The sequence below is a fragment of the Leptonychotes weddellii genome, chromosome 16, assembly GCF_054177405.1.
Source record: "Leptonychotes weddellii isolate Sample4059 chromosome 16, ASM5417740v2, whole genome shotgun sequence".
In the NCBI taxonomy this organism is placed as follows: Eukaryota; Metazoa; Chordata; class Mammalia; order Carnivora; family Phocidae; genus Leptonychotes; species Leptonychotes weddellii.
Window position 1 is genome coordinate 3871996 of NC_138384.1, and position 22171 is coordinate 3894166.

A 22171-nucleotide genomic window follows, 5' to 3' on the forward strand; every position below is an offset into this window, starting at 1 on the left:
TGACAAGGCCGATTATTACTCACTGACCGAGATAGTGGGTGGCCTACACAAAGTACTTATTAAAGAGTGTGGGGGGTGCATTAAACATCTGGAGACTAAAGTTGTTGGTTATGGTAAATGACTCCATTCGAGCTTATTAGAAATGACCCAGTGGACTTTGAAAGTCATTCTGTCACATTGTTCACAAAGCCTCCAGGTGCCCCCATGAAGGAGACAAGAGCCCAGGAAGACAAACCAGACAACCAGAGTTCAAAGCCTGGCTCTGCCACTTCATTTTGCAACCTGGAACGGAAGACCTCTCTCCTCCCTTACAACAGAGCCAGCAAACCACACCATGCCCGGCTGCAGTGAAGACATGAAATAATGTAATAGGTGTGTAGAACACCTAGCAGGACGGCCAGCTCATCACAGGCGCTGATAATCCTTATTAGAAAATGAAGAACTGGGGCGTGTGGGTGGCTCAGTTGGTTAAGCATCCAGCTCTTGATTTTCAGCTCAGGTCATGATCTCAGGGTCCTGGGATCGAGCCCCATATCGAACCCCACGTCAGGCTCCGCACTCAGGGTGGAGTCAGCTTGAGGATTTCTCCCCTGCTCCCTCTGCCCCTCCCCGCCACTCACTCTCACAGGCTCCCTCTCTCTCTCTCTACAATAAATAAATCAGGGGCACCTGGGTGGCTCAGTCGTTAAGCATCTGCCTTCGGCTCAGGTCATGATCTCAGGTTCCTGGGATCAAGCCCCGCATCGGGATCCCTGCTCAGCAGAAAGCCTACTTCTCCCTCTCCCACTCCCCCTGCTTGTGGAGTTCCCTCTCTCGCTGTGTCTCTGTCAAATAAATAAAATCTTTAAAAATCAATCAATCAATCAATCTAGGGGAAAAAACCGATGTAGATGGGAAGAGAGAGAGAAAGAAATCTTACGGGAAACTTTAAGTGAACCAACCGTTTTCAATACTCTAGTAAGTTAAATTACTTAAAATTAAGTGTTGAACATTTTGTGAATATATATAGTTCTATTTCAAAAGATATGAAAGCTTGTAAAAAACATCTTGTCTAGGATTTTCTCTTAAGAAACAAATATCGAAACAATGTCAAGTTTTGGTTTTGTAACATAGCGTATATTGGGCCTTTCCCCCTCAAGAATTTCAGTAACCATAAACTGAGCCAGACACCAACGTTTGACAAAGTATGTCAGTGTCCTCCCTCTTCTCCCGCCTAGTGAAACACACGTGCGCGCACGCGCATGTACTAATAATCCTTATTCTTGTCCACAGTCACCTGTCACTATTACCGAATCCTACTGCTATAATTCAAGTCAATTATTCTGGACTTCCAGATAAGCCAGGAGGATAACTGCTTTTACTGTTTTGGTGTAACTCTTGGCTCCAGTTCCATTTACTATTGTATTCCTATCCTGAAGTCCAACAAGCACTGTAATTACGGAGGTCAAAAGCATCAAGGCCAGGCAGGGCGCTGCCAAAGGACAGAAGGCAGGGCACTTCCTGAGCCTGAGGCTCGAAGACTGACCTGTGTTGCGAAGTCATCACTGCTGGTTCTATCTCACCTTCTTCTAGGACAAAAAATCAGAAATTGACTGTAGTAACAAACTTCTCCAGAGGCCTTTCCAATTCATTACTGTCCATTAACTTCCTACTTAGATCCACTGAGACGGCAACCTCAGGGAGGACGGCCTCCTGAACCCACCCTCTCACAGGGCTGGTGGGGCTGCCCAGAACAGTGTAACCAGAGCGGCACAGGAGGCCAGAACGACTCCATAGCACGTGAAAGGTACAAAACTGAAACTGGCGTCTTCACTTCTGTAACAGTTGAAACATTAGATGGCTGGATTAAAATTCAACTCTCTTATGAAATCTGCCGACGGACAGAAGACCTTGAGTGGTTAAACAGCCTTTCTCATAGTTCAAGACATACACAGTTGCTCACGTGTGTTGCCGCAAACCATTCCCATGAAATGATTTACAAACTCAGTGGCAACACTTGCACTGTGAACTTTTAAGTCAATATAAGGCAGGATTATTTTTACACGTACATTACGCATCAAATTTTGTTTTCCTAAAATTGGATGTAGAGGTCACATTACCATTTAAGTTCTATGAAAATACAAGGTAAGAACTCTCCTTGATTAAGGCCAAGTGGCCTGTAGTCAACATTCTGATGCTGCTGACCTGCTTTTCTGTCCCCTTCCTCAACTACCCAGAACACCCTGCAAGTGTTTCTGTTTTCCTCGTTACATCACTTGGGAAGAACACGTGCTAGCTAGCCTGGTTACCTAATCAGGTGGAGGACAGCAAAGTAACCAGTAAGTACCGCTGTCTATTGGTTGTAAATCAACGTATGCTTTATAAGTGGAGGGATCTCAATTCAGTTCTAGAAGACAGAAACATCATAAATACCAGCAAGAATATATACACACTGAATCAGATAGGGACTGAACTCTCCACCCACAGGCATGGATTCCTACAAACAGGTGCTATACCTTTTCAGCTAAGGGTATGCTACATTATCACTACTTTTGCTATTTTGGACAATTTGAAAAGGAAATGAAAAATATTTAAGAAAACATTTACCAAAGAAGACGTTAAGTATAAATACAAGCCACCAAAAATGATCAATCACAAGGTATGTATTTGTCTACATTTAAAATAAATATGGACACAGGAATTCATTTTTCTGAGCAGATCCAACTTGTAATGATTTTGTTGCTCTCTAGGAACAAATCTTAAGATATAAAACTACTGTGCAAAATCATATATTAAATAGGTTTTGACTAAAACTCGTAATAAATGGTATGACTAGGTGTTTCAATTTCCTCACAGGAAAGATTTTTTTAGAGCTGTCAAAGACCTCAGTTTACTTCATTCTCCTTCCACTGAAATTGTAACTCGTTTTATGTGGGCCTTCAACCTAGTCCTTCTCCTTGCCCACCATTATTTCCACTCCTTTAAAACAAAATACATGGATGCAAGATTTTAAAAGCAAAACATAAAATACAAAATAGCTCTATTTGTGATTCGAAAGCATTTGATACAATTTAGGTTTGGGATATGATAAATGTTTCTTAGTAAAAACCCAGGAAAAGGTAAACGTTCATCGCAAGGTCACATGTGCTGCCCCGGCTCTGGGCGCCGGCAATCCCTGTGCTACTTGCGTTCGTCACACTTACTCTCAAACATGGACAAATCTAATATTTTGCAACCACTTTCAAATACAAATTACTAAGATTTTCAAGTTTCTTGTTCTCACCTCCTGGTTCAGTTGTTCCTACTGAAAAGTGGAAAATGTTCCCTCTCAGAATGCCAAAAACCACTCGCTGAAACAAGGACCCCTCTGCAAGCCCATGCAGGCTTCTGTGTCAGTTCCCACTTCCTGCGGGGCTGGGGAAGGCACTCAGCACCTCAGGACAAGTGCTCTTCCCTTCCAACTCCTTAAATCAGAGTTTACACTTAAGAAGAAACAGCCAATGGAGCAAAACGGTGACAGTCTAAACCAAGAAAGTAAAAGCAGAACCCGCTAAAGTAATGGATAAACAGTTACAAGTAATCACGAGCTGGCTGTATTTCCGTTCAAAATGCCTTATGTGGTGTTCTTATTCTTTGTTTACAGTTGGTGTGTCCTATTTTGTATTTCACTGGTGGTTATACAAAAATTAGTTGGCATTTATGAAGCACAGACTTAATGATAGGGCAGAGAACGCAGAAATGTGGACATCCAAAATAAATGAATGTGGGCTTAAAAAAAAAATCAACTGTGGACATTGATATTATTCTAAGAATTCAAAAAAAATAAACTTGATGTCTGAAATGCTCCCTCCCTCTTTTCCCCATAGTTAATAAATATAATAACAAACATAAAAATTACTCTCTTAGTAGAACCAGTTAGATGCTTATGCTAATTCTAGGATAACCAACATCAATCAAGAGATCTTTTAATGGAACTAGCATCTCACACAGTTAAGTGCTGTTTAAAACAAGTGAGCCTACACTTAAAAGCATGCCCATTCAAGGGAAGTTTGTGGTAGTGGATCTTACTTACAACAAACTGAATATAGTTCATCATTTTTATAAAGTAAACCTCTACGTAGGAGAATATAACAAAGGGGAAAACTTCCAAGCAGCACCATTTTACCTAAGCTGTGTGTGATCCCAAGAGTCATTTAGTGTCGGCGCTGCTGCTGTGTGGTTTTATAGGAAGCACCACTCAAAACTGTCAGCAGCTACATTCCAGATTTCTAAGGCTCCGTAAAAAGGCTCAAAAGAATGAAATATTTTAAAAAGAACTACAGTTTTGCTCAGATAAGTAAAACATCTTCTTAACTGGACTAATCATAGGATTAAGAAAATAAACCTGCTGGGGAGGCACTGTCTCAACTCACAAATACTTGGACTGTGCCCAGCAACGCTCTCCCCCGCCCCCATACAAGTAGCTGAGAGCCTCCACAGCAGGTTACCTACCTGCAAGTTAACAGCAGAGGTGAGCAGGCGAGATTTTAACAAACGTACAACACAGCAAACTATGTATCAAACTACATTTAAAGTCATAGGATTAAAATGTTTCAAAACATTTAAAATGAAGTTTTTCTTATTTTAAATAAAGACTGAGAAAATTTCCTAGAAATGGGAGGTTTTTAGGAACAGAAGTATAACACTTTCATAACTTTGAACTTAGAACGCACATTTTTAAAAGCATCCCACTAATGCATTTCTCATATAGAGTTTAAAAATAAAACCTTTAACATACCGATCTATATGAAGGTTTACACTGTCTTACCCTGACTGTGACAGCTTTCTCTTGCAATGAATACATTCCAAAAGTTATAATAAAGAAACCACCTAACTTTAAAATATATATATATAAAGCCCAAAATGACTGGCCGACCAATTATCTTCTCATTTCAAGAGAACTCGAGACACCAAGATTATTCAAAAGGATGTGTTGATGGAACTGTGACCATTCATAAAAGGATGTGTATTGTGCAGCTTGCTACTGGAACTGATCCTCATCCTGGGAACAGATGCTGTCAGGTGCTCCAAATGTTAAATCAGTACATTTCACATAAAGCCTAAATGAGACAGCTTATCTTAATTCAGCTAATGAGGCAAGAATCTGAAGAGCTTGCTGCTGAACTTCTTGGTATGGTGAAATCTGAAGAAATACTCTGGCTTCTGAGACATGTATACAGGTACACAGTCCCTGCATTTCTGACTTCCTAGTTTAACTTAGAAACAACTGCAGATTATGCAGCTGTTTTTACTGAAATCCGCCCTCCTCCTGAGCCTGAGCACTCGAAACAAAGCATAAACTTTGGCCTAAATTGCTGCAGTTTTTCTTTTCCTATCAACAGCTAACCTTGGTGTTCTACAACTGAGTAAAATCCATTTACTCAATCCAAAACAGGCAATAATAAGAAAAAAAACCCAAATGCCTTCTTACATCCTCAGAAATACAGAACAGAAACAGCGCAAAGTGAGTCCAACTCAAGGATTACAAAGCAAAGGTGAACAACAGCTGTGACACAGATAGGAAAAGGGCATTCTGCTCCCTCGCTGGAGCAGAATTACTGGATCAAAAAGCAAGGACGTGGAAATGCACTCTGTCAACAGAGAAAGACTGGTAATAGACATGGAGTGTTCACTTAACATAAAGGTATGAGCCCCCAACCCACCCGCATTGTGCTGAAGTATCATTTTATTTCTAGACAGAAAGCATTTAAGGCATAGACAGTCTTGAGAAATTCCTATGAGCACACAGGTCACCTACTACTGCTCTGGGTAACAATCTAGCACACAGTTTTATCAGCCCAGACAGCCTCAAACTTACTCAACAGGAGCAGAGATCTGCTCCTACCTTCACTTTCAACTCTTTTGAACTATACCTGCAATCTTTATGGCTACAGGATCCTCTGAAACTGGAACAAGCCCTTCTTTGACTTCAATCTGCTTTTCAGAGACCAGGGGAGATGTGGCAGGAGGGGAATACTTAGTTTCCACAGAAGCCACGGGCAAGGAGGAAGAGGGCTTAGAATCATGAAAAAGACTGGCCCATGACTTAGGCTGACTAGCGGGAGCGGTGCCCGCCGCAGAGGCCGGGGCGTCGGCAGCAGGGGAAGCGCTCTCGGCTTTAGCTGGGTCCGAGTCCGTGCTTTCCACAGTGTGCAACTCAACTCCATTGGCAGCTGAGCCCTCACCGGAGGATTCAAGTATTTGCCCATTAGCAACTCCAAGGTTTTCAGTAGTATGAGTTCCCATGTAAGGCTGCGCCACCGCTGTCCTCAACAGGCTGTCCCTGCCAGTCTCTGCAGGGAGGCAGGACTGTTTCAGGTCAGCCCCATGGCAGCCCTCGGGCTGCCCTGCAGTCCTCGCATCGCCGTCGAGGGCTCCGGGGAAAGGCCCACCAGGCACAGCGTCACTGACGAAGTCCATGGAATCCTGAAGGCTGTTAAAAGTCCTGCGTGTCCCCGACAGGGGCACATCGCCCACTAACTCTGCATCCTCTGAGCCTACGCTGTTTGGGACTGCTGGATTGGCATGGCCATTGACCAGGGCTTCCGTGGGAATACCACCCTCACCACCATCCTTCAAGTAACTGTAATATCCTGGGGGACGTTTTTTCTTCTTTTTACGCTCCCTTTGTCCAAGACCACCCGCGACACCATCACTTTCTAAAACTTCCACCTCTGCGCTCGAACTGCCATCCAGGGCAAGAGCAGAGCCTGGGTACTGGCAGTCAACAGAGCTGTAGGTCACTTCTTTATCTAGGTCATCAGGGGTCTTTTTGGAAGTTGTGCAACTGAGAATAAATTCAGGGGCCTGAGGATTCAATGTGCTTGAAATACTGTAGTTGGGAGTTCTCGGCAAAGTGTCATTGGGTTCAATTACTTCATTAACGCCAAATTCAATTCTCTGATATTCTTGTCCTGTTTAGAAAGAAAATGATCAGTAAATATGGCATTAGTTAAGAACACAGCTACACAAACTATAAGAGCCTCAATAATTATTTTCTTTTTGAAGCTAAACCTTAAAGTCTTCTAATTAACCAGCTATGACATTTCATTTCTGTGACAAATAATTTGCCAAAAATAAGTAATGACTATAAAACCGTATTTAATGTTAGAGCTATGATAACCAGAAACCGGTATTCATTTTCCACTCTCAGGGTAGCTTAGGGAGACTTTCAGAAGGTAGAAATTTAAATGAAATTATAATAAAAAGCAAATAATATTTTGCCTGTCTAAAAACACCCCTCAATGAAATCTGACTTTATTGGCTTACTTTCTGAGACTAGGGTGTAGGTATTTGGACAACTTAAAAAGAAAATCATGACGACTAACTTAGGGATTTAAAGTCACTGCTATATTTATGGCTTCCCTAATTAGTGTAATTTAGTAATTCAGAAAGTATGCACTGTGCCAAGAGTTCATCCTCTCTATAAAAGTGCTCTTCAGAGGCATGCTCTCAAATTCTCCATCTCCTGACCTCCTCCACTGACAACCTTATCTGCAGTCTGCAGACAGCCTTGCATGAATGCATGTAAATGTGCCCTAAATGAACTCATAGTGGATCAACTCCAAGGCTGGTGACAAGACTTCCAAAAATACCAAAGGACAATTAGGACTGCAAACTTTTAAAAATTTCTTTGGAACCCTCCGATACTTCCTGTCAACTGGCTAGCGGGAGTATAGACCATCTATACATTCTACCCATCCCAAAATGTACATTTTTTTCATAGCTCACATTTCTGAAATTAGGTTAAGTTGTAGAATCAGCTGCATCTTTCAACAGACGTCAAGCATCAGTGTCATCTTATATCTGATGAAACAGTTATAAACTCTGAAGTTAAGGAAAGGACACATGCCTTTTCATTTATCCGTAATGCATAATTGAAGATCTCTCCGAATCTAGCACAAGAGGCCAACTTCTTCTCAAGGCAAGTATTTAAAAAAAAAAAAAAAAAAATCATACTACCACAAGGACTGTGCTCTACTACAAGTAACTTAGTATTTTTCACCTTGGAAGTTTTTCAACAAGCAGCCCCTAAGAGAGGCCCGTTATATGCAAGTTAGTTGGGGACAGGGACGCCACCAGTCTCCTAACTCTTCATCTGCTTTGTGATCACACCTGGGAGGCGGGGGGTACACCTTCCCAACAACAAAAAGCTCCTGAAAAAGAAATACTAATGATGGCTACACCTAACAGCACATTTTCATATAAAGTCACCAATATAAGCATTTGAATCCTTTGGCCTCTGAGCACTGGTCTTCTTTTCCTTATTTTGAAAACAATCACCAAAGAGAAATTAATTTCTCTATTATCACACCTAAGAGTAAACTGTCCACTTTGACTTGAGGCATCGCCTACTCCGTGACACCTTGAGGCTGCAATGCTACTACACGGACTGACACGGATGTATGTGAGGAAATGAACGCTCCACAGGGGGGAGGCTCCCCTTCGGAGACTGTAGTGTGCAATGTGAAATCAAAACGGACGTGCGTTGTGGCATGCAGCCTGTGCAAGAGTTTAATTATTTCCAATAGACACAGTGCCTTCCACATTTCAATCCTTACTCTTATCATATCACAGAATATTCTAGAATGTGATAGGACATTACGGAACCATTTCAATATACTAAGTTTATTACCAAAACATTCACCCCGTAGCGGGTCTGACCGTACCAGTGAAGGGCAGAGAGTCCTACCCAGAACAGTTCCTCTTCTTATCCACAACACGTCTCACGGACACACGTGCACACTGCACTGCACAGAGGAGGAGTCAGCACGGAGCCCAATCTGTGGGCTGAAGGAGTGGTGAAGCCTGCAAACCCAGGCTTGAAACAACACAGTCGATGCATCAAGTGAATGGGGCCTCCGTGCTCAGGCCACGCAGACAGTGGGTTGTTGGGAGAAGGAAAACTAACTCAAATAAAACAATGTCATCCCAACACAGCACTCTGCCAAGCGTGCTCCTGCAGCGCCCAGGGTGCTGGACAGGCCCCACAGTCTGCAATGCTCGGGGGCCCCCAGAGACTGTCATGCCCTCCATGTCTGAGAACTGCTGCTTAAGTGGCCTCCTCAGCTGATTTCTCCAATTAAGAGAGCACCTAGCGCACCTAGCTGTGTGCAAAGTGCTTATTATCACAGAGGGCACAAAGATTAGTATGGCAAAGTCCCTGCCTCAGGGAGTGACACTGACTAGTAGAAAAACACCTCAGACTGAAGCTGACAGTGCAGAGGAAGGGCAAGATAAGGCCTCAACAGCTTTACAGAAAGAATGCTTCCAGATACAGAAAAGAATGACCAATTTCAGTCAGAAGCTACAGAGAAGTCAGTGGAACTGGCAGGATTGCCGGCGGGGGGGGGGGGAATAGAGGCTATTTCAGCTCTAGGATCAGACTAAAAAAAAAGCAGAGGTATAGAAGGCACACCATGATGAGGAGCCCCTGCAAAGAGCTTGCTGTAGCTGCCTCTGGTGGGAGGTAGAACAAACCATCCTAAATCATTCATCCAGAAACACACTGAAGGTCTACAACATTCCATATACTACAGTGCACAGCTGCTGAGCACACAGAAATGGAGGACTATGATCCCTGCCACCCACAGCCGAACTCTGTCCAAAGAGGGAGGCAGATTCAGTACTGGACAGTGGGACAGGCACTGTAAAAGAAAGAAACGTCATAGAAGCACAAGAGAACAGAAAAGGCCCCAGAGAAATGGGCCTTTAAGCTGGCCTGTCACTACCAGCGTGAGCAGGTGGCAAGATCCCAGCTGTGTTTTGGCAGATTAAAAGATGGACTTGAGAGGAGAGACAATGGAGAAAAGGAGCCACAAAGCAGGAACTAAGCAGACAGGACAGCCTAGAAGGAGTGGTGCGGTGTGAGGAAGGGAAGGAGAGGAGCTGGAAGAGCATCCAATCTGCAGCCCGGGCCCCGGGGAGGATGGTGAGACCATGAACTGAACAAGAAAGAAAGGAATAACACGAAAGGGGAAAGAACAAAACATTTTAAAGCACTGAGCAGACATCCGTAGCATGCTTACTATGTGCCAAGTACTTGAGAGAGAGAAATCCGACAGACTCAGAACCCAGCTGCTCTGAAGGCTGGGCAGCCAGGCAGGGCGTCTGGACCCCTCCAGCTCACTCCATTTCACTCTTGTCCTGAACCACCATTAGAACTGCTCTTTTTCTTTTCTTTTTTTTTTTTTTTTTAAAGATTATCTATTTGACAGAGAGAGAGAGTGCGAGCACACAAGCAGGGGGAGCGGCAGGCAAAGGGAGAGGGAGAAGTAGGCTTCCCCACTGATCAGGGAGCCCGATGTGGGACTCGATCCCAGGACCCTGGGATCATGACCTGAGCCGAAAGCAGATGCTTAACTGACCAAGCCACCCAGGTGCCCCTAGAACTGCTCTTTCCCTCAGGCTCCCAGATCATGGTTTCCCACAAACTGCTAAGAATGTTAGATACTATCAGCTCTCTAATTATACTGTACGTAAGAAGTCTGGACACGTTCTTCAAGGTTTATGTTTAAATTATAAAGAAAACCCCGATCACAGGTCTGACCATGCTAATGAAACAGGGAACCAGGCCCCTGGCTCTCAAAGCAAAGGGTTAGCATCTGCTTCTCCAAGGCCAGCAAGGGACTTTAATGATCCAAACCGTACATTGGGCCACAGAGATCGGACCTGCGCCCCGGCAACCTGCAGTAACCAAACAACCCGCCATTACTCAACCATGCAAAATCACTGCATCTCAGTAAGCACCGTCCCCAGTAATGAGCTCTATGTCTGTGACAAAGACCAAAAGTAACAGACTGGGAAGTGAAAAGGTCCTCTGACTTCCCGAGAGCATTAAGTGACAGACTACGACATAAATGTAAACTGCAGAACAGATCTGAGCTATCACTGAGCCGTGCAAAGAACACATTCTCAGAGAATCACCAGCTCTGGGCCCAGGAGCCTCGACAACCAGAAGAAAGGCCACTGGAGAACTTTTACAAAAAGCACTGGCTACAAAAGACACACGGGTGCCACTGAGAATGGTCAAGAAAAAACAGGATCAAACAACTATTTCCTTAACTAAACCTTGAACATCTGACACTCCAAAGCACAGAATATACTTCATTAATCAAAATGGTTCAGAGATTAAACATGCTATAGTATTATAGCAAAAACCTCAAGCAGTAAGAAGAGTGTTTATTCGACAGGTATGAACCAGCAGGAAAACATGATTTCCAAAGAGCACCCCCCGCCCCCCCCGCCCCCGCCCGCACACATGGCCCAACAGCACGTCAGGGAGATGGAGGAGAGAAGCAGCTTACCATCAGGTAGTTCGCCTGTAGCTTGTGTGCCGCAGAGAACTGCTCCACTGTATGGAGGGAGCTGCACAGGGAAGTGGGAAACAAATTTTAATTCAACAAAATGTTAAAACCCAACCCATTCTTTTTCATTAAAACTCTTTATCCAACTTTTCTCATGACATTTTTTAAACAAAATAACATACATTGAGACAGTAAAATTAAATCACCTTCATTTAAGATAAAAATACCATAGGAATTGTTTTAAATACTGTCATTAAGATCCAAAAATGAGGCAAAAAATAAAAATAAAAAAGATTCCAATGGACATGTAAGTCAACTACAATAAAATGCCACGATAAACCCTTAGTTTCGTAGGACTTGAGAGACTGCCCACAGAGACCACAGCCACTGCTCTGCACCACTAACAGAGGTGAGTCTTAGTGATCGTGTGCATGTCACCCTCACAGCACTGAATGCCCACACAGCAGGGCAGGCAAGGACCAGGCCCCCGGGAAGAGTGGAGAGCCCACAGAGGAGTCTGGGAACCACAGCTCCCTTTTTACCACAGTGCCTTATGTACATGCATTAATGGCTGAAATCACATTCCTTGTTTGGAAGAGAGAAAGCAAAATGGCAAGTATCTGACCTCTTTGTAAAAACCAGGAAGGTATTATGAATATCCCAAATTTTTCTTCTTCCTAGCCATCCCGTAATATTTAAGAACTGGAAATGTTTCAAACGGACACACTGGGGATGAGAAAGTTCAGGATGGAAGGGATAAGGTAAGCGGACTTAAAAGAGAGAACAAAAGAACAAAGCAATGACATCTTAACAGCACTTCTCCAAGTGTGCCCCTGCAACACCCGGGGTTCCCAAATGGGCCCCGCAGTGTGCAACGGTCAAGGGCCCCGGCAATTCTCAGGCCGGCCACTGCCTGAGAACTGCTGCGCAAGGGGCCTCCTCAGCTGATTGCTCCAATTAACTCTTAGCAAGTTGATTCAATGATCACAGTAAGGAAGTTCTCTCCCCCACAGAATGCATGACAAGTAAGAACCTAAGGAAACAAAGGGCAGTTCAAAACGAACTGAAGGCTTGCAGGACCTGAGAGCTGCACGTTTGTCCACTGGGGGGCGCCCAGTGACCATCACGCTGACACAAAAGAAGCCATTCTGAGTGCTGGCCAAGGGCTACACCTGGCCTTGCACCTGCAGCACAAAGATCAGTCAAACGCATGCACACGGTGCTCCAGCATTTACCGCTGGCACAGACACATGGAGCAAAAAAGGTGCATCTGAGAACCAATCAGGTTCATGTCCCCCTGCAGTCACAAAAGAAGTTTAGCAAACTCCCAGATACAGAATACCTTTTCTTTTTCTATCAGTGACATCAGGGTGCCCCCTGGTGATGGAAATCTATAAACTGTGAGGCACTAAAAGTGCTTTTCTAATCATGCTGTAGTTACACAAAATGTGGTTAAGTGGTAGAGACAGACCTGAAAACAGACTGCCCACCCCAGCAGACCCCACGGCAACACTGCATTTTCTGTTCGTGTGTACAACACTTATTCAGAGTTACTAAGCTGGTAAGAAGGTAACCGTGGGAATTAGTGCTATGATGAGTTCAGGTACAAAAGGGTGTGTGTGTATCTTTTTTACTCTATAGGCACATGGCACCTTTAATTCAACAAACCTCTGTCACTTATGAGATACCCCCTAGTCTGTGGTAAATGTGTATTTATTACAGACAGCAGGATGAAATTGTAAGAATTGCTCAAAGTTCCCTCCTTAACTATATGGCTACTTAAAAGAACATTAAATTATAAAATCAAAGCAAAAAAGAAAATCTCACACATGATTTCAAGGTGAGCAATGTAAAAAACTGAAATCTAGTTATATTAGATACAAAGTCAAATCAACTTGGTCTAAAAACAGTGCTACCATCTTGTGAAGTCAGTACTCAGGCCCTTTGATTATGAAGGTAATATTTTAAACAAATACTGTACGATATCCCTATCTTTGGAATCTAACAAAAAACAAAACACAAAAACTCAAATCAAAAAAACGAAGAGTGCATGGCACCAGCAAAGGCTCAGGAAGGGGGCGGGGGGGCCGCGGGGTCAGGGGTCACTTGCAACCAGCAGATAAACACGTCCCGGGGCTCTAATACACAGTACGGGGATTACAGACAGCACACCTTATTATAAACTTTAAGCATGCTAAGAAGCCAGACTTTAATTGTTCCCACCACTAAAAGAAATGGCAGCTAATGCTACAACAGCAATCTTGCAAAAGAAACGTATCAAATCAGTACGGCGTACACCTTAAACTTAACAGGATTTTTTATGTCAATTATATTTCATAAAATAAAATGAAACGTTTTAAAGTCTTTTTGGCACCGCCACTATTTGTTCTACTGTCTAAAAGACCCTCATGAACCTTAAATCTCTCCTCTGAAATCCCACGAAGAGGGGCGCCTGGGTGGCTCAGTCATTAAGCATCTGCCTTCGGCTCAGGTCATGATCCCAGGGTCCTGGGATCGAGCCCCGCATCGGGCTCCCTGCTCAGCGGGAAGCCTGCTTCTCCCTCTCCCACTCCCCCTGCTTATGTTCCCTCTCTCCTCTCTCTCTGTCAAATAAATAAATAAAATCCTTAAAAAAAAAGAAAGAAAAGAAATCCCACGAAGACACCAAACCACCAAGAATAACAGCGCACCTGCAGCTGAACCATGCTATCCTGGGCCTGTGCGTTCAGTAACACATTAAAGCGTGCATGTGTTGTCTCAAATGTTGAGTTCTGGAAGTCTCAAGAACAATGAGCATTCTTTATTTCTGAACACTAATGACATGATTATGACTGGGGTTCAAAACATGCTTATTCAATAAACTATTTTTTCCATTTGGAGAAATTCACCTTTAAATCACAATGGCTTATAAACTAGAGCACAGCTTTAGAAAAGATATGTTACCTTCAAATTTATACTAATATTTAGGATCACACACAGAAATCAGCTGAGGCTGTTTCTTCTGATTCTGTCAAACTGCTGACCTATCCGGCCTGTGGCAAGCTTTCAAACAGGCAAACTAAAACAGAGTCCAAAACTCAGCTGAGAGGATCAGTGCTTTAGCTGAAAGAATGTTTTTACATTTTAACACCTGCTGTTTCTCAAACTTTGTTTTATCAGTTCTGGGCCCCAAGTAGAGAAAAAATGTTGTATCAAGTTCCTAGCAGCCAAAGAAGTATATGGACACCAGGGAGGGGTTCTGGTTCCTGCCAGGGGCACAGGGCAGGGGAGCGCTGGTCGGGGCTGCAGTCATTTTCAGTGCAAGATAAAAGGCCCAGCCACATGTTGCAGTTTGGGGCAGAGAACATCACGCCCACACCCACTGATCCAGCCACACATCACCCCATGAAACAGTCTGTGTCCCATGTGATTACATTATTAGATGCTCCAGACTCCTAAATTATAATAATTACAATACTGAGAAAGCAGCTTGGCCCAGTCACGTTAATTTGCCTGCATTTCCCTTTTGCAGGTTACTGGACCGACCATATGTGTTTTTGATAGACAACAATGCATTCTCAAAAGCAAAAATACAGAAGACCCCAAAAATAAGCAAGACTTAAATTTCTGGCTATAATTCACTCTGATAAGACAGAGCCATTATTTCTGCAATAAAAAGTTTGACATAACTTTACCACCAACACCCGTATCTGCTACATTTGTTACCCACTAGGTATTCCACCATACCCTAACGATTTCCCAACATTTCTGTGAGGTTAAGTAAACATTCTCCATGTTCTCATTTAAGAAAGCACAATGCGATGGAGGAACTGCCCAAGACTGCCCAGCCTGCTTACGTAGCAGAGTGAGAAAGGAGCCCAGCTTCTTCAGACTTAAATATGGTACCTTTTCCACTTTCACATCACAGGAAAACTCAAGGTTTTATTCTGACACTTACTTTCAAACAAGCACTTACAAACCCACACAAATGCACACAGTTGAGAAAAGTTTTTGTAAAACACATAAGTTGGGCTTTATCATTTTTTAAAACCATAACTGCAAAGAGCACAGTCTATCCTCTTCCTGGCAGGTGCCTCTGTATCTTACCATGATTCGAAGACAGAAATGATTTAAAATTCAAACCATTAGAAGAGTATATAGAGTAGAACTTCAGTTAACACTAATGCTTGGGAAATACGGGATCTGGTTATGCTTTGCCTAATTAACTATTGTTGTTTTTTGGTTTGTTTTTTTTTGTTTTTTTGTTTTTGGTCAGGAAACACTAAACTTCAAGCCTTATTCTACAGAATCTAAAATGCACAGATAACATTTTATTGCCTTAGGAAATACATCACACAATTTAGCTTCACGGTTTCCTGGCTCATATCTTTATATTCCTTAAAATCCTAACTGTTACCATCAATGAACGCAGAACAGACAGAGATGGCATGGAACTCAATTTACTCGTTTTTTAAAATAAAACCTGATACAAGCTTTGTCTTCTTTGATTTCCTCCCTTTTCCTAAAATGAAAGAGGAGAAACCAATAAATCTCTCTCTCGTCTGTGCAGCTGAAGTAACGCTTTCAACACACTGTCATTTAATCCTTCCTCCACAGCTCCAGAAAGAGTTTAGAGTTCCAGAAGCCAAGGTAAAGCAGGAAGGACCGGCCAAGGCCACATGCAACGCTGGCCCTGTGGCTCCAAATCTAAGGAGTCAGCCTCTCCTGAGAAATAAAAGAACTCCGTGCAAAAACACTTCACATGCGTGCAAAGCTACCGTGGACATTAGGGATCTAAGTGGCTGGTTAGGTCTCATTAAAGTTAAGTACAGTTTTACTTGATTCGCACCTACTCCCCCCGCCCCCCCGCCCTTTCTCCTCTTCAATGCAATTTCAACTGTTTTCACATTTACAATACGAATATAAACAAATCTTCCAGGTAAGCTTTTATTAAACTAAAACGGATACCATTACTCACATAGAGAGTGGACATAAAAGAAGACCTGAATGGAAAAATACACCAAAATCATGTTTAGGAAAACTAGCATAGAGATTCTAATTCTCCTATAAATTAACCCATACTTTTAACACAATTCCAACTGAAATTTCAATAGGATTTTTCATGAAACATGACATGCTGCTCATAAATTCCCAAGGAAGAGTTGAGGATGAAGGAGAATCAAAATACTTCTGAATAAGTATAAGAGGGTATGTGCCCTCCCAGAAGATGGATTATAGAGTTGCAGCCATTAAAACAAGTGCTAACGATAGATAAAGCAGGGGGCCACAGCCACAGGGCACTGCGACTAATGGCCCAGCACTCAGCAGCACACTGGGACCACTCACTCCTGCCCTGAGAGAACCCAAGTCAGAGCCCCACCCCACAGACACAGCAGAGTCCGTTCCAACTGCAAACCCACTACAGTGAAAACAAAACCTTAAAGCTTTTAGAAGAAAACCAGTGTCTTTATTACCTCAGAGAAAGGAAATATTCCTTAAAGACATTTACAAACCATGAGGAAAAAAGCCAATACATTTGGCATTGAAGTTAAAAACGTACTTCCCTTATGCAGCGAAAGAAATAAAAGTGCATCATATATGAAGTTTAAAAGCCCTCATGCTAGAAAAAGATACCTGTAACATGCAAAACCAAAGATTATTAATCATATAAGCAGTAAGAAAAAGATAAGCCACTTAATAAAAAAATGTGGATGGGGAGATAGGGTTAATTCACTGAAGTGGAAATCTGTATCGTCAACAGGCACATGCAATGAAACAGTTCTCAAGTCTGTCACCTGGGAATTGTAAATTAAAACAATGAGAATCCATTCATACCCATCAGACTAACAAAAATTTTAAGTAAGCCTATACTGAGAATAAGCAACAATTTTTTCTTCAAATGAGATGATGAGAACACTCCTGCACCGCTCATGGAGATGCAGACTGCTAACCCGCTTCGAAAGCAGATCAGCAGTCTCCAGTAAAACTACAGATGCTTACTCCTTGCAGGCTGACCAGTTCCATTCCTAGGGCCATATCCTGGAGAAACCCATAGAGGCATGTAAAATAAGTTTACTGCAACATTTTTTAACAGTGTACGAACTAAAGACCTAAATGGTCCTCGAGAGGAAAAAAGCCAAATGAGCTGTGACAGCTGTTGATAGCTGTTCTATCAGCAGTACTTAGCAATTAAAATTGAAGAACAAAAAACAAAACATAAGAGCATAGACAAATGTAAAGAATATGTTAGTATGAAATAAACCTCAAAATGATGAATATACAGTTGACCCTTGAACAACATGGGTTTCAACTGTGCAGGTCCACTTCACAGGCAGATTTATTTCTATAAATACAGTACAGTACTATAAATGTATCTTCTCTTCCTTATTATTTTCCTAACATTTTCTTTTCTCTAGCTTACTTTATTCTAAGAATAACTACGTAATACTTATAACACACAAAATGTGCTAATCAACTGTTCATATTATCAGTAAGGCTTCTGGTCATCATTAGGCTATTAGTAATTAAGTTTTGGGGGAATCAAAAATTATACACAGATTTTCAAATGAACTGGGGCTGGCGCTCCTAACCCCTGCGTTGTTCAAGAGTCAACTTCAGTATGAAACCATTTATCATTTAAACCACATAAAACATGATGTTACTATCTGCTGATAACCATGTATGTAGTAAAAGGTGAAAACCATAGTCAGTAAACAATACCAATTCAGCAGAGTTGTTACTTCTGCGGAGGCAGAGGAATGAGATGGAAGAGGGGTACAATGGAGGCTTCAACTGTATCTGTGATGTTTTGCTATTTACAAATACAGCAAAATGTTAACATCAGTCAAATCTGGTTGGTGGCTTTGGGCATTTCTCCTGTTAGTCTCTGTACTTTTCTGTACATTGGATTTATCAAAAAAGCATAAATTAAAAAAATCAAAACTAAAATATAGCCATTAATTATATCTACACATATACTCAATAAAATGTTCTGTCTTACCTCAACTGAAGAGCGAGGAGTCACAAAGAACTGATTGAATTCATCAGGGCTAAAATCTCCAAAAATATACTGGAATAGAAAAAAAAAGTCACTGATCACATAAAATATACAATTTATATACTTACAGGGAAAATGCCACATATTATGCCAATCCTATGAAATGTGTAGGCCAGAAGCCCCACGACCCTTTCTTAATTAAACAAATCAAGGGTCTGCAAAATGGAGATTTCCAATTACAAACAAGAAAATACTACTTAGCCTTTTCCATAAATTGTCAGAGAACACTGAAATCGATAAAGCTTATTTTGAAACAGGCCAACTGTGTACACCAAATGTGTAAGCAGAGTCCTGCCTGAAGAACTTTCTGGCTCACAGACACCACGAGGTGTCCCATTTCCCGTTCCGCTGACTCATTCACTACCTCCATTTCAGTGCTCTCGGCCCCACGCACTACTGGAAAGCAGAAAACGTGCTGCACATGGGAAGATAGAGTAATCCAAAAAGAGAAAAATGTTAATGATCCTGATGAACAATCTTTAAGATATGTTATGTATGTACCTTTAAGATATGTATGTACCTTTTTATCCTGAAATTTCATTTAAACATGATGTATAGATAAACATATTATTGAACAGACAAAGTCTAGTTGTAAACCCTCACTTCCCAGAATTCTGAATATTGACTTTCTGGAAAAACAACTGGTTCAACTGCATGGAAGCAAGTTTGGCAAGTGCCTAGCAGTTCATATTCTCCCTGGAGCTTTAAAAACTAAGTCATTGACAAGAATCAGTATGACTAGATTTCTACAGCAGAGAACCGCTCACTAAATTATTCATTCATCTAATCAATAATTATTTAGAGCCTACTAATGCCATGCACAATGATCAGTACTGGGGATAAAAATGGAAAGCAGAGTTGTGGCTCCTCTGCTCAAATGGGGCTGAGCAACCTGCAGGGAAATGTACAAGCATGTGATTCAAAAATAACCAGTAACGGGGCGCCTGGGTGGCTCAGTCGGTTAAGCGACTGCCTTCGGCTCAGGTCATGATCCTGGAGACCCGGGATCGAGTCCCGTATCGGGCTCCCTGCTCAGCGGGGAGTCTGCTTCTCCCTCTGACCCTCCTCCCTCTCGTGCTCTCTGTCTCTCATTCTCTCTCGCAAATAAATAAATAAAATCTTTAAAAAAAAAATAAATAAATAAAAATAACCAGTAACTACATATTACATATTTGGATAATGCCTATTATTATCGTAAATGTGAATAAATGCCAACTCTCACAGCCTAAGTAAGTAGTAAGATTGCACCAGGGACTGCTTGGGTGGTACAGTCAGTTATGTGGCCGACTCCTGATTTCAGCTCAGGTTATGATCTCAGGGTCCTAGGATCGAGCCCCAGGTTGGGCTCCCAGCTCAGCGGGGAGTCGCTTGGGATTCTCCCTCTCCCCCTCTGTGTGCACACTCTCTCTCTCTCTCAAATAAATCTTTAAAAAAAAAATTCACTGATATTTCTTCTAAGTTTTTTTTATTTACTTATTAATTTTATAGAGAGTGTGCAAGTGAGCAGGGGGAGGAGCAGAAGGGGAGGGTAGAGAATCTCAAGCAGACTCCCCGATGAACACAGAGCCCTACGGGGGTTCGATCTCTGGACCCTGAGATCATAACCTGAGCCTAAACCAAGAGTCAGACACTCAATGACTCAGCTGCCCAGGTGCCCCAACACACGAATATTTCAAGGGAAAATACTGCTGGAGGGCTCTTTGGCAATAGCTAGCAACACTGCAAATATGTATTAAAAACAGGAACACCATCACATAATACTCATACATACTCGTAAAAATCCACAAGGAAACTGTCCATCGATAGTAACGGTGAAAATAAGCAGAGTCCCAAAGCAATTTAGAAATCCTCGTCTGCAATACTTTCACTGTGAACTCAGACCCTCTTATCATTTCCAACACCAGGGAACAAAGCCTGTATTAAGTGTGGTCAGTGTAATAGCAAGCTACGGAAGGGACGGTATCCTTCAGTGAAAGGGAAGCGGAAGGAAGGGTGGGGTGAAGAAACGACATGGCTGACCCGCCTTCCTTTACAGCCCTGCTGCAGAGATCTCAAAGTCTACATACACTTCAAAATTCACTTAGCAGGAAAGGAAAAGACAAGCCATAAACTGGGAGAAAATATTCCCAAAAATACCAAATGCTGACGAGGATAAGGACGGAAACTTTCTGCATGGCTGACAAAGATGCAGAACGGTACAGCCACTCTGGGAAAGAGTTTGGCAGTTTACTACCAAGTTATCCCACACCCACTCACTCACCCAAGAGAAAGAAAGACCTATGTCCATGAAAAAACCTGTATGCTGATGTTTACAGCAGCTCTATTCATAATCACTAAAAACAACCCAAATGTCCATCAAGAGGTGAATGTGGTACATCTATAAAAAGAAATGCTACTCAACGGCTCTCAAAAGCGTCATGCTAAGGGAAAGAAGTCCGACTATAAAAAGCTACATGTGGTATAGTTACATTTATATAACATTCTATAGCAAAACCCTAAGGACAGAAAACAGATCAGTGGCTGTCAAAGGCTGGGGAAGGGCTGATCACAAAGAGGCACAAGAAAACTTTTCGGGGTGATGAAATATTCACAGGGGAAGCCTGTTGGAAAAACAGTAACCATCTTAATTGCCAAGGAAACACACAACCCGCTAAAACACTCAAGATTTCAGTCCCCATACAGGAATGGACATGGGAGGACAATGAATGAATAGAATTACTCTTAAAATTGAGTCAATGCAGCAAAGACAGGAAAAAGAAGAGAAAGCAAAGAAATTCTAATTTGTATCCTTCCAGAGATTCTGGCCGATGAAATAAACCCAGATGGCCATGACAAAGGAGCTAGGAGGGACACCTGGCTGGCTCAGTCGGAAGAGCATGCTACTCCTGATCTCAGGGTTGTGAGTTTGAGGTATGTTGGGCATAGAGCCTACTTATTTAAAAAAGGGTGGGGGAGAGTGTTATCAGAGAACAAGGAAGTGTTCGTGCACATCAGAAAGTTATTCAATTTAAATTACTAAATTTAAAAACTCAGCAGGTCTTAACAGCAGAATCAACAAAACTATAAAGCAATGAAGCAATGTTTTTAAATTTCCAAGAAAAAGGTATTACGTCTGTATAATTCTTAAGCATTTTGTTTGTTTTCATAGAATTCTATTCTACAGTTAAGATTATTACTCAAATACAAAAGAGAAATAATTCTCTGACATCCACACACCTTTCTGTTGGGGGATGGGTGCTTAAGAATTCCAGAAAATGAATTCAAGAGATACAAGAGTTGTAAACAAAGAAGCAGGACCCAAGAAACTGCTGATACTGCAGCTGTGAAGTCCAATGCAGATAGTAAGAGTCATGAAACTGGATTCCTGGTGCTTAACTTAATATAAATAGTAAAAACATCCATTTTATCTTCTCTTACAAAGAAGGACCCCTATTTTATTTCAGAATGTGGAGAAGACATATAAGGATGAGAACTGGAAGGTTCGACAGTATCATTAGGTTATTTTCTTGAGGCATATTTTCTTCCTGGGTCTGAAAATAAAAACAAAATGCTCAATTAAATGACACTTCTAAGTACACATTCTTATTTCGGTTCACATACAATCTAAAGTCTTAAAAATAGAAACATGGGTAGCGCAGTAAGAGAACTAAAATTCTGGACTATTTAATAATACTGTGTCAATAAAGAGGACGTGCAACTCCCAGTATGACCTGTGAGAGCCACGTCCCCGCACCAGGTGGCTGGGAGCAACCTCACCGCCAACCACAGCAATGCTCAGAAAGGTTCCAAGGAAAAACGTTCTGTTACTTTC

At 42.1% G+C, this 22171-nt stretch overlaps 1 protein-coding gene across 2 annotated transcripts in view; it reads right to left on the minus strand.

The window, feature by feature from the left end:
• USP10 (ubiquitin specific peptidase 10) overlaps positions 1 to 22171 on the minus strand; it is a 75774-nt gene that overhangs the window by 22009 nt on the left and 31594 nt on the right. The window contains exons 2-5 of one of the 2 annotated variants that reach the window (XM_081806304.1): positions 18304 to 18372; positions 17566 to 17646; positions 11325 to 11385; positions 5892 to 6932 (exon numbers count right to left, since the gene is read on the minus strand). In XM_081806304.1, coding sequence (XP_081662430.1) covers positions 5892 to 6932; positions 11325 to 11385; positions 17566 to 17604 — 1141 coding nt within the window. In that variant the 5' untranslated portion in view covers positions 17605 to 17646; positions 18304 to 18372. The remainder of the gene's footprint in view (positions 1 to 5891; positions 6933 to 11324; positions 11386 to 17565; positions 17647 to 18303; positions 18373 to 22171) is intronic. The other variant, XM_081806303.1, reaches the window with a different exon arrangement.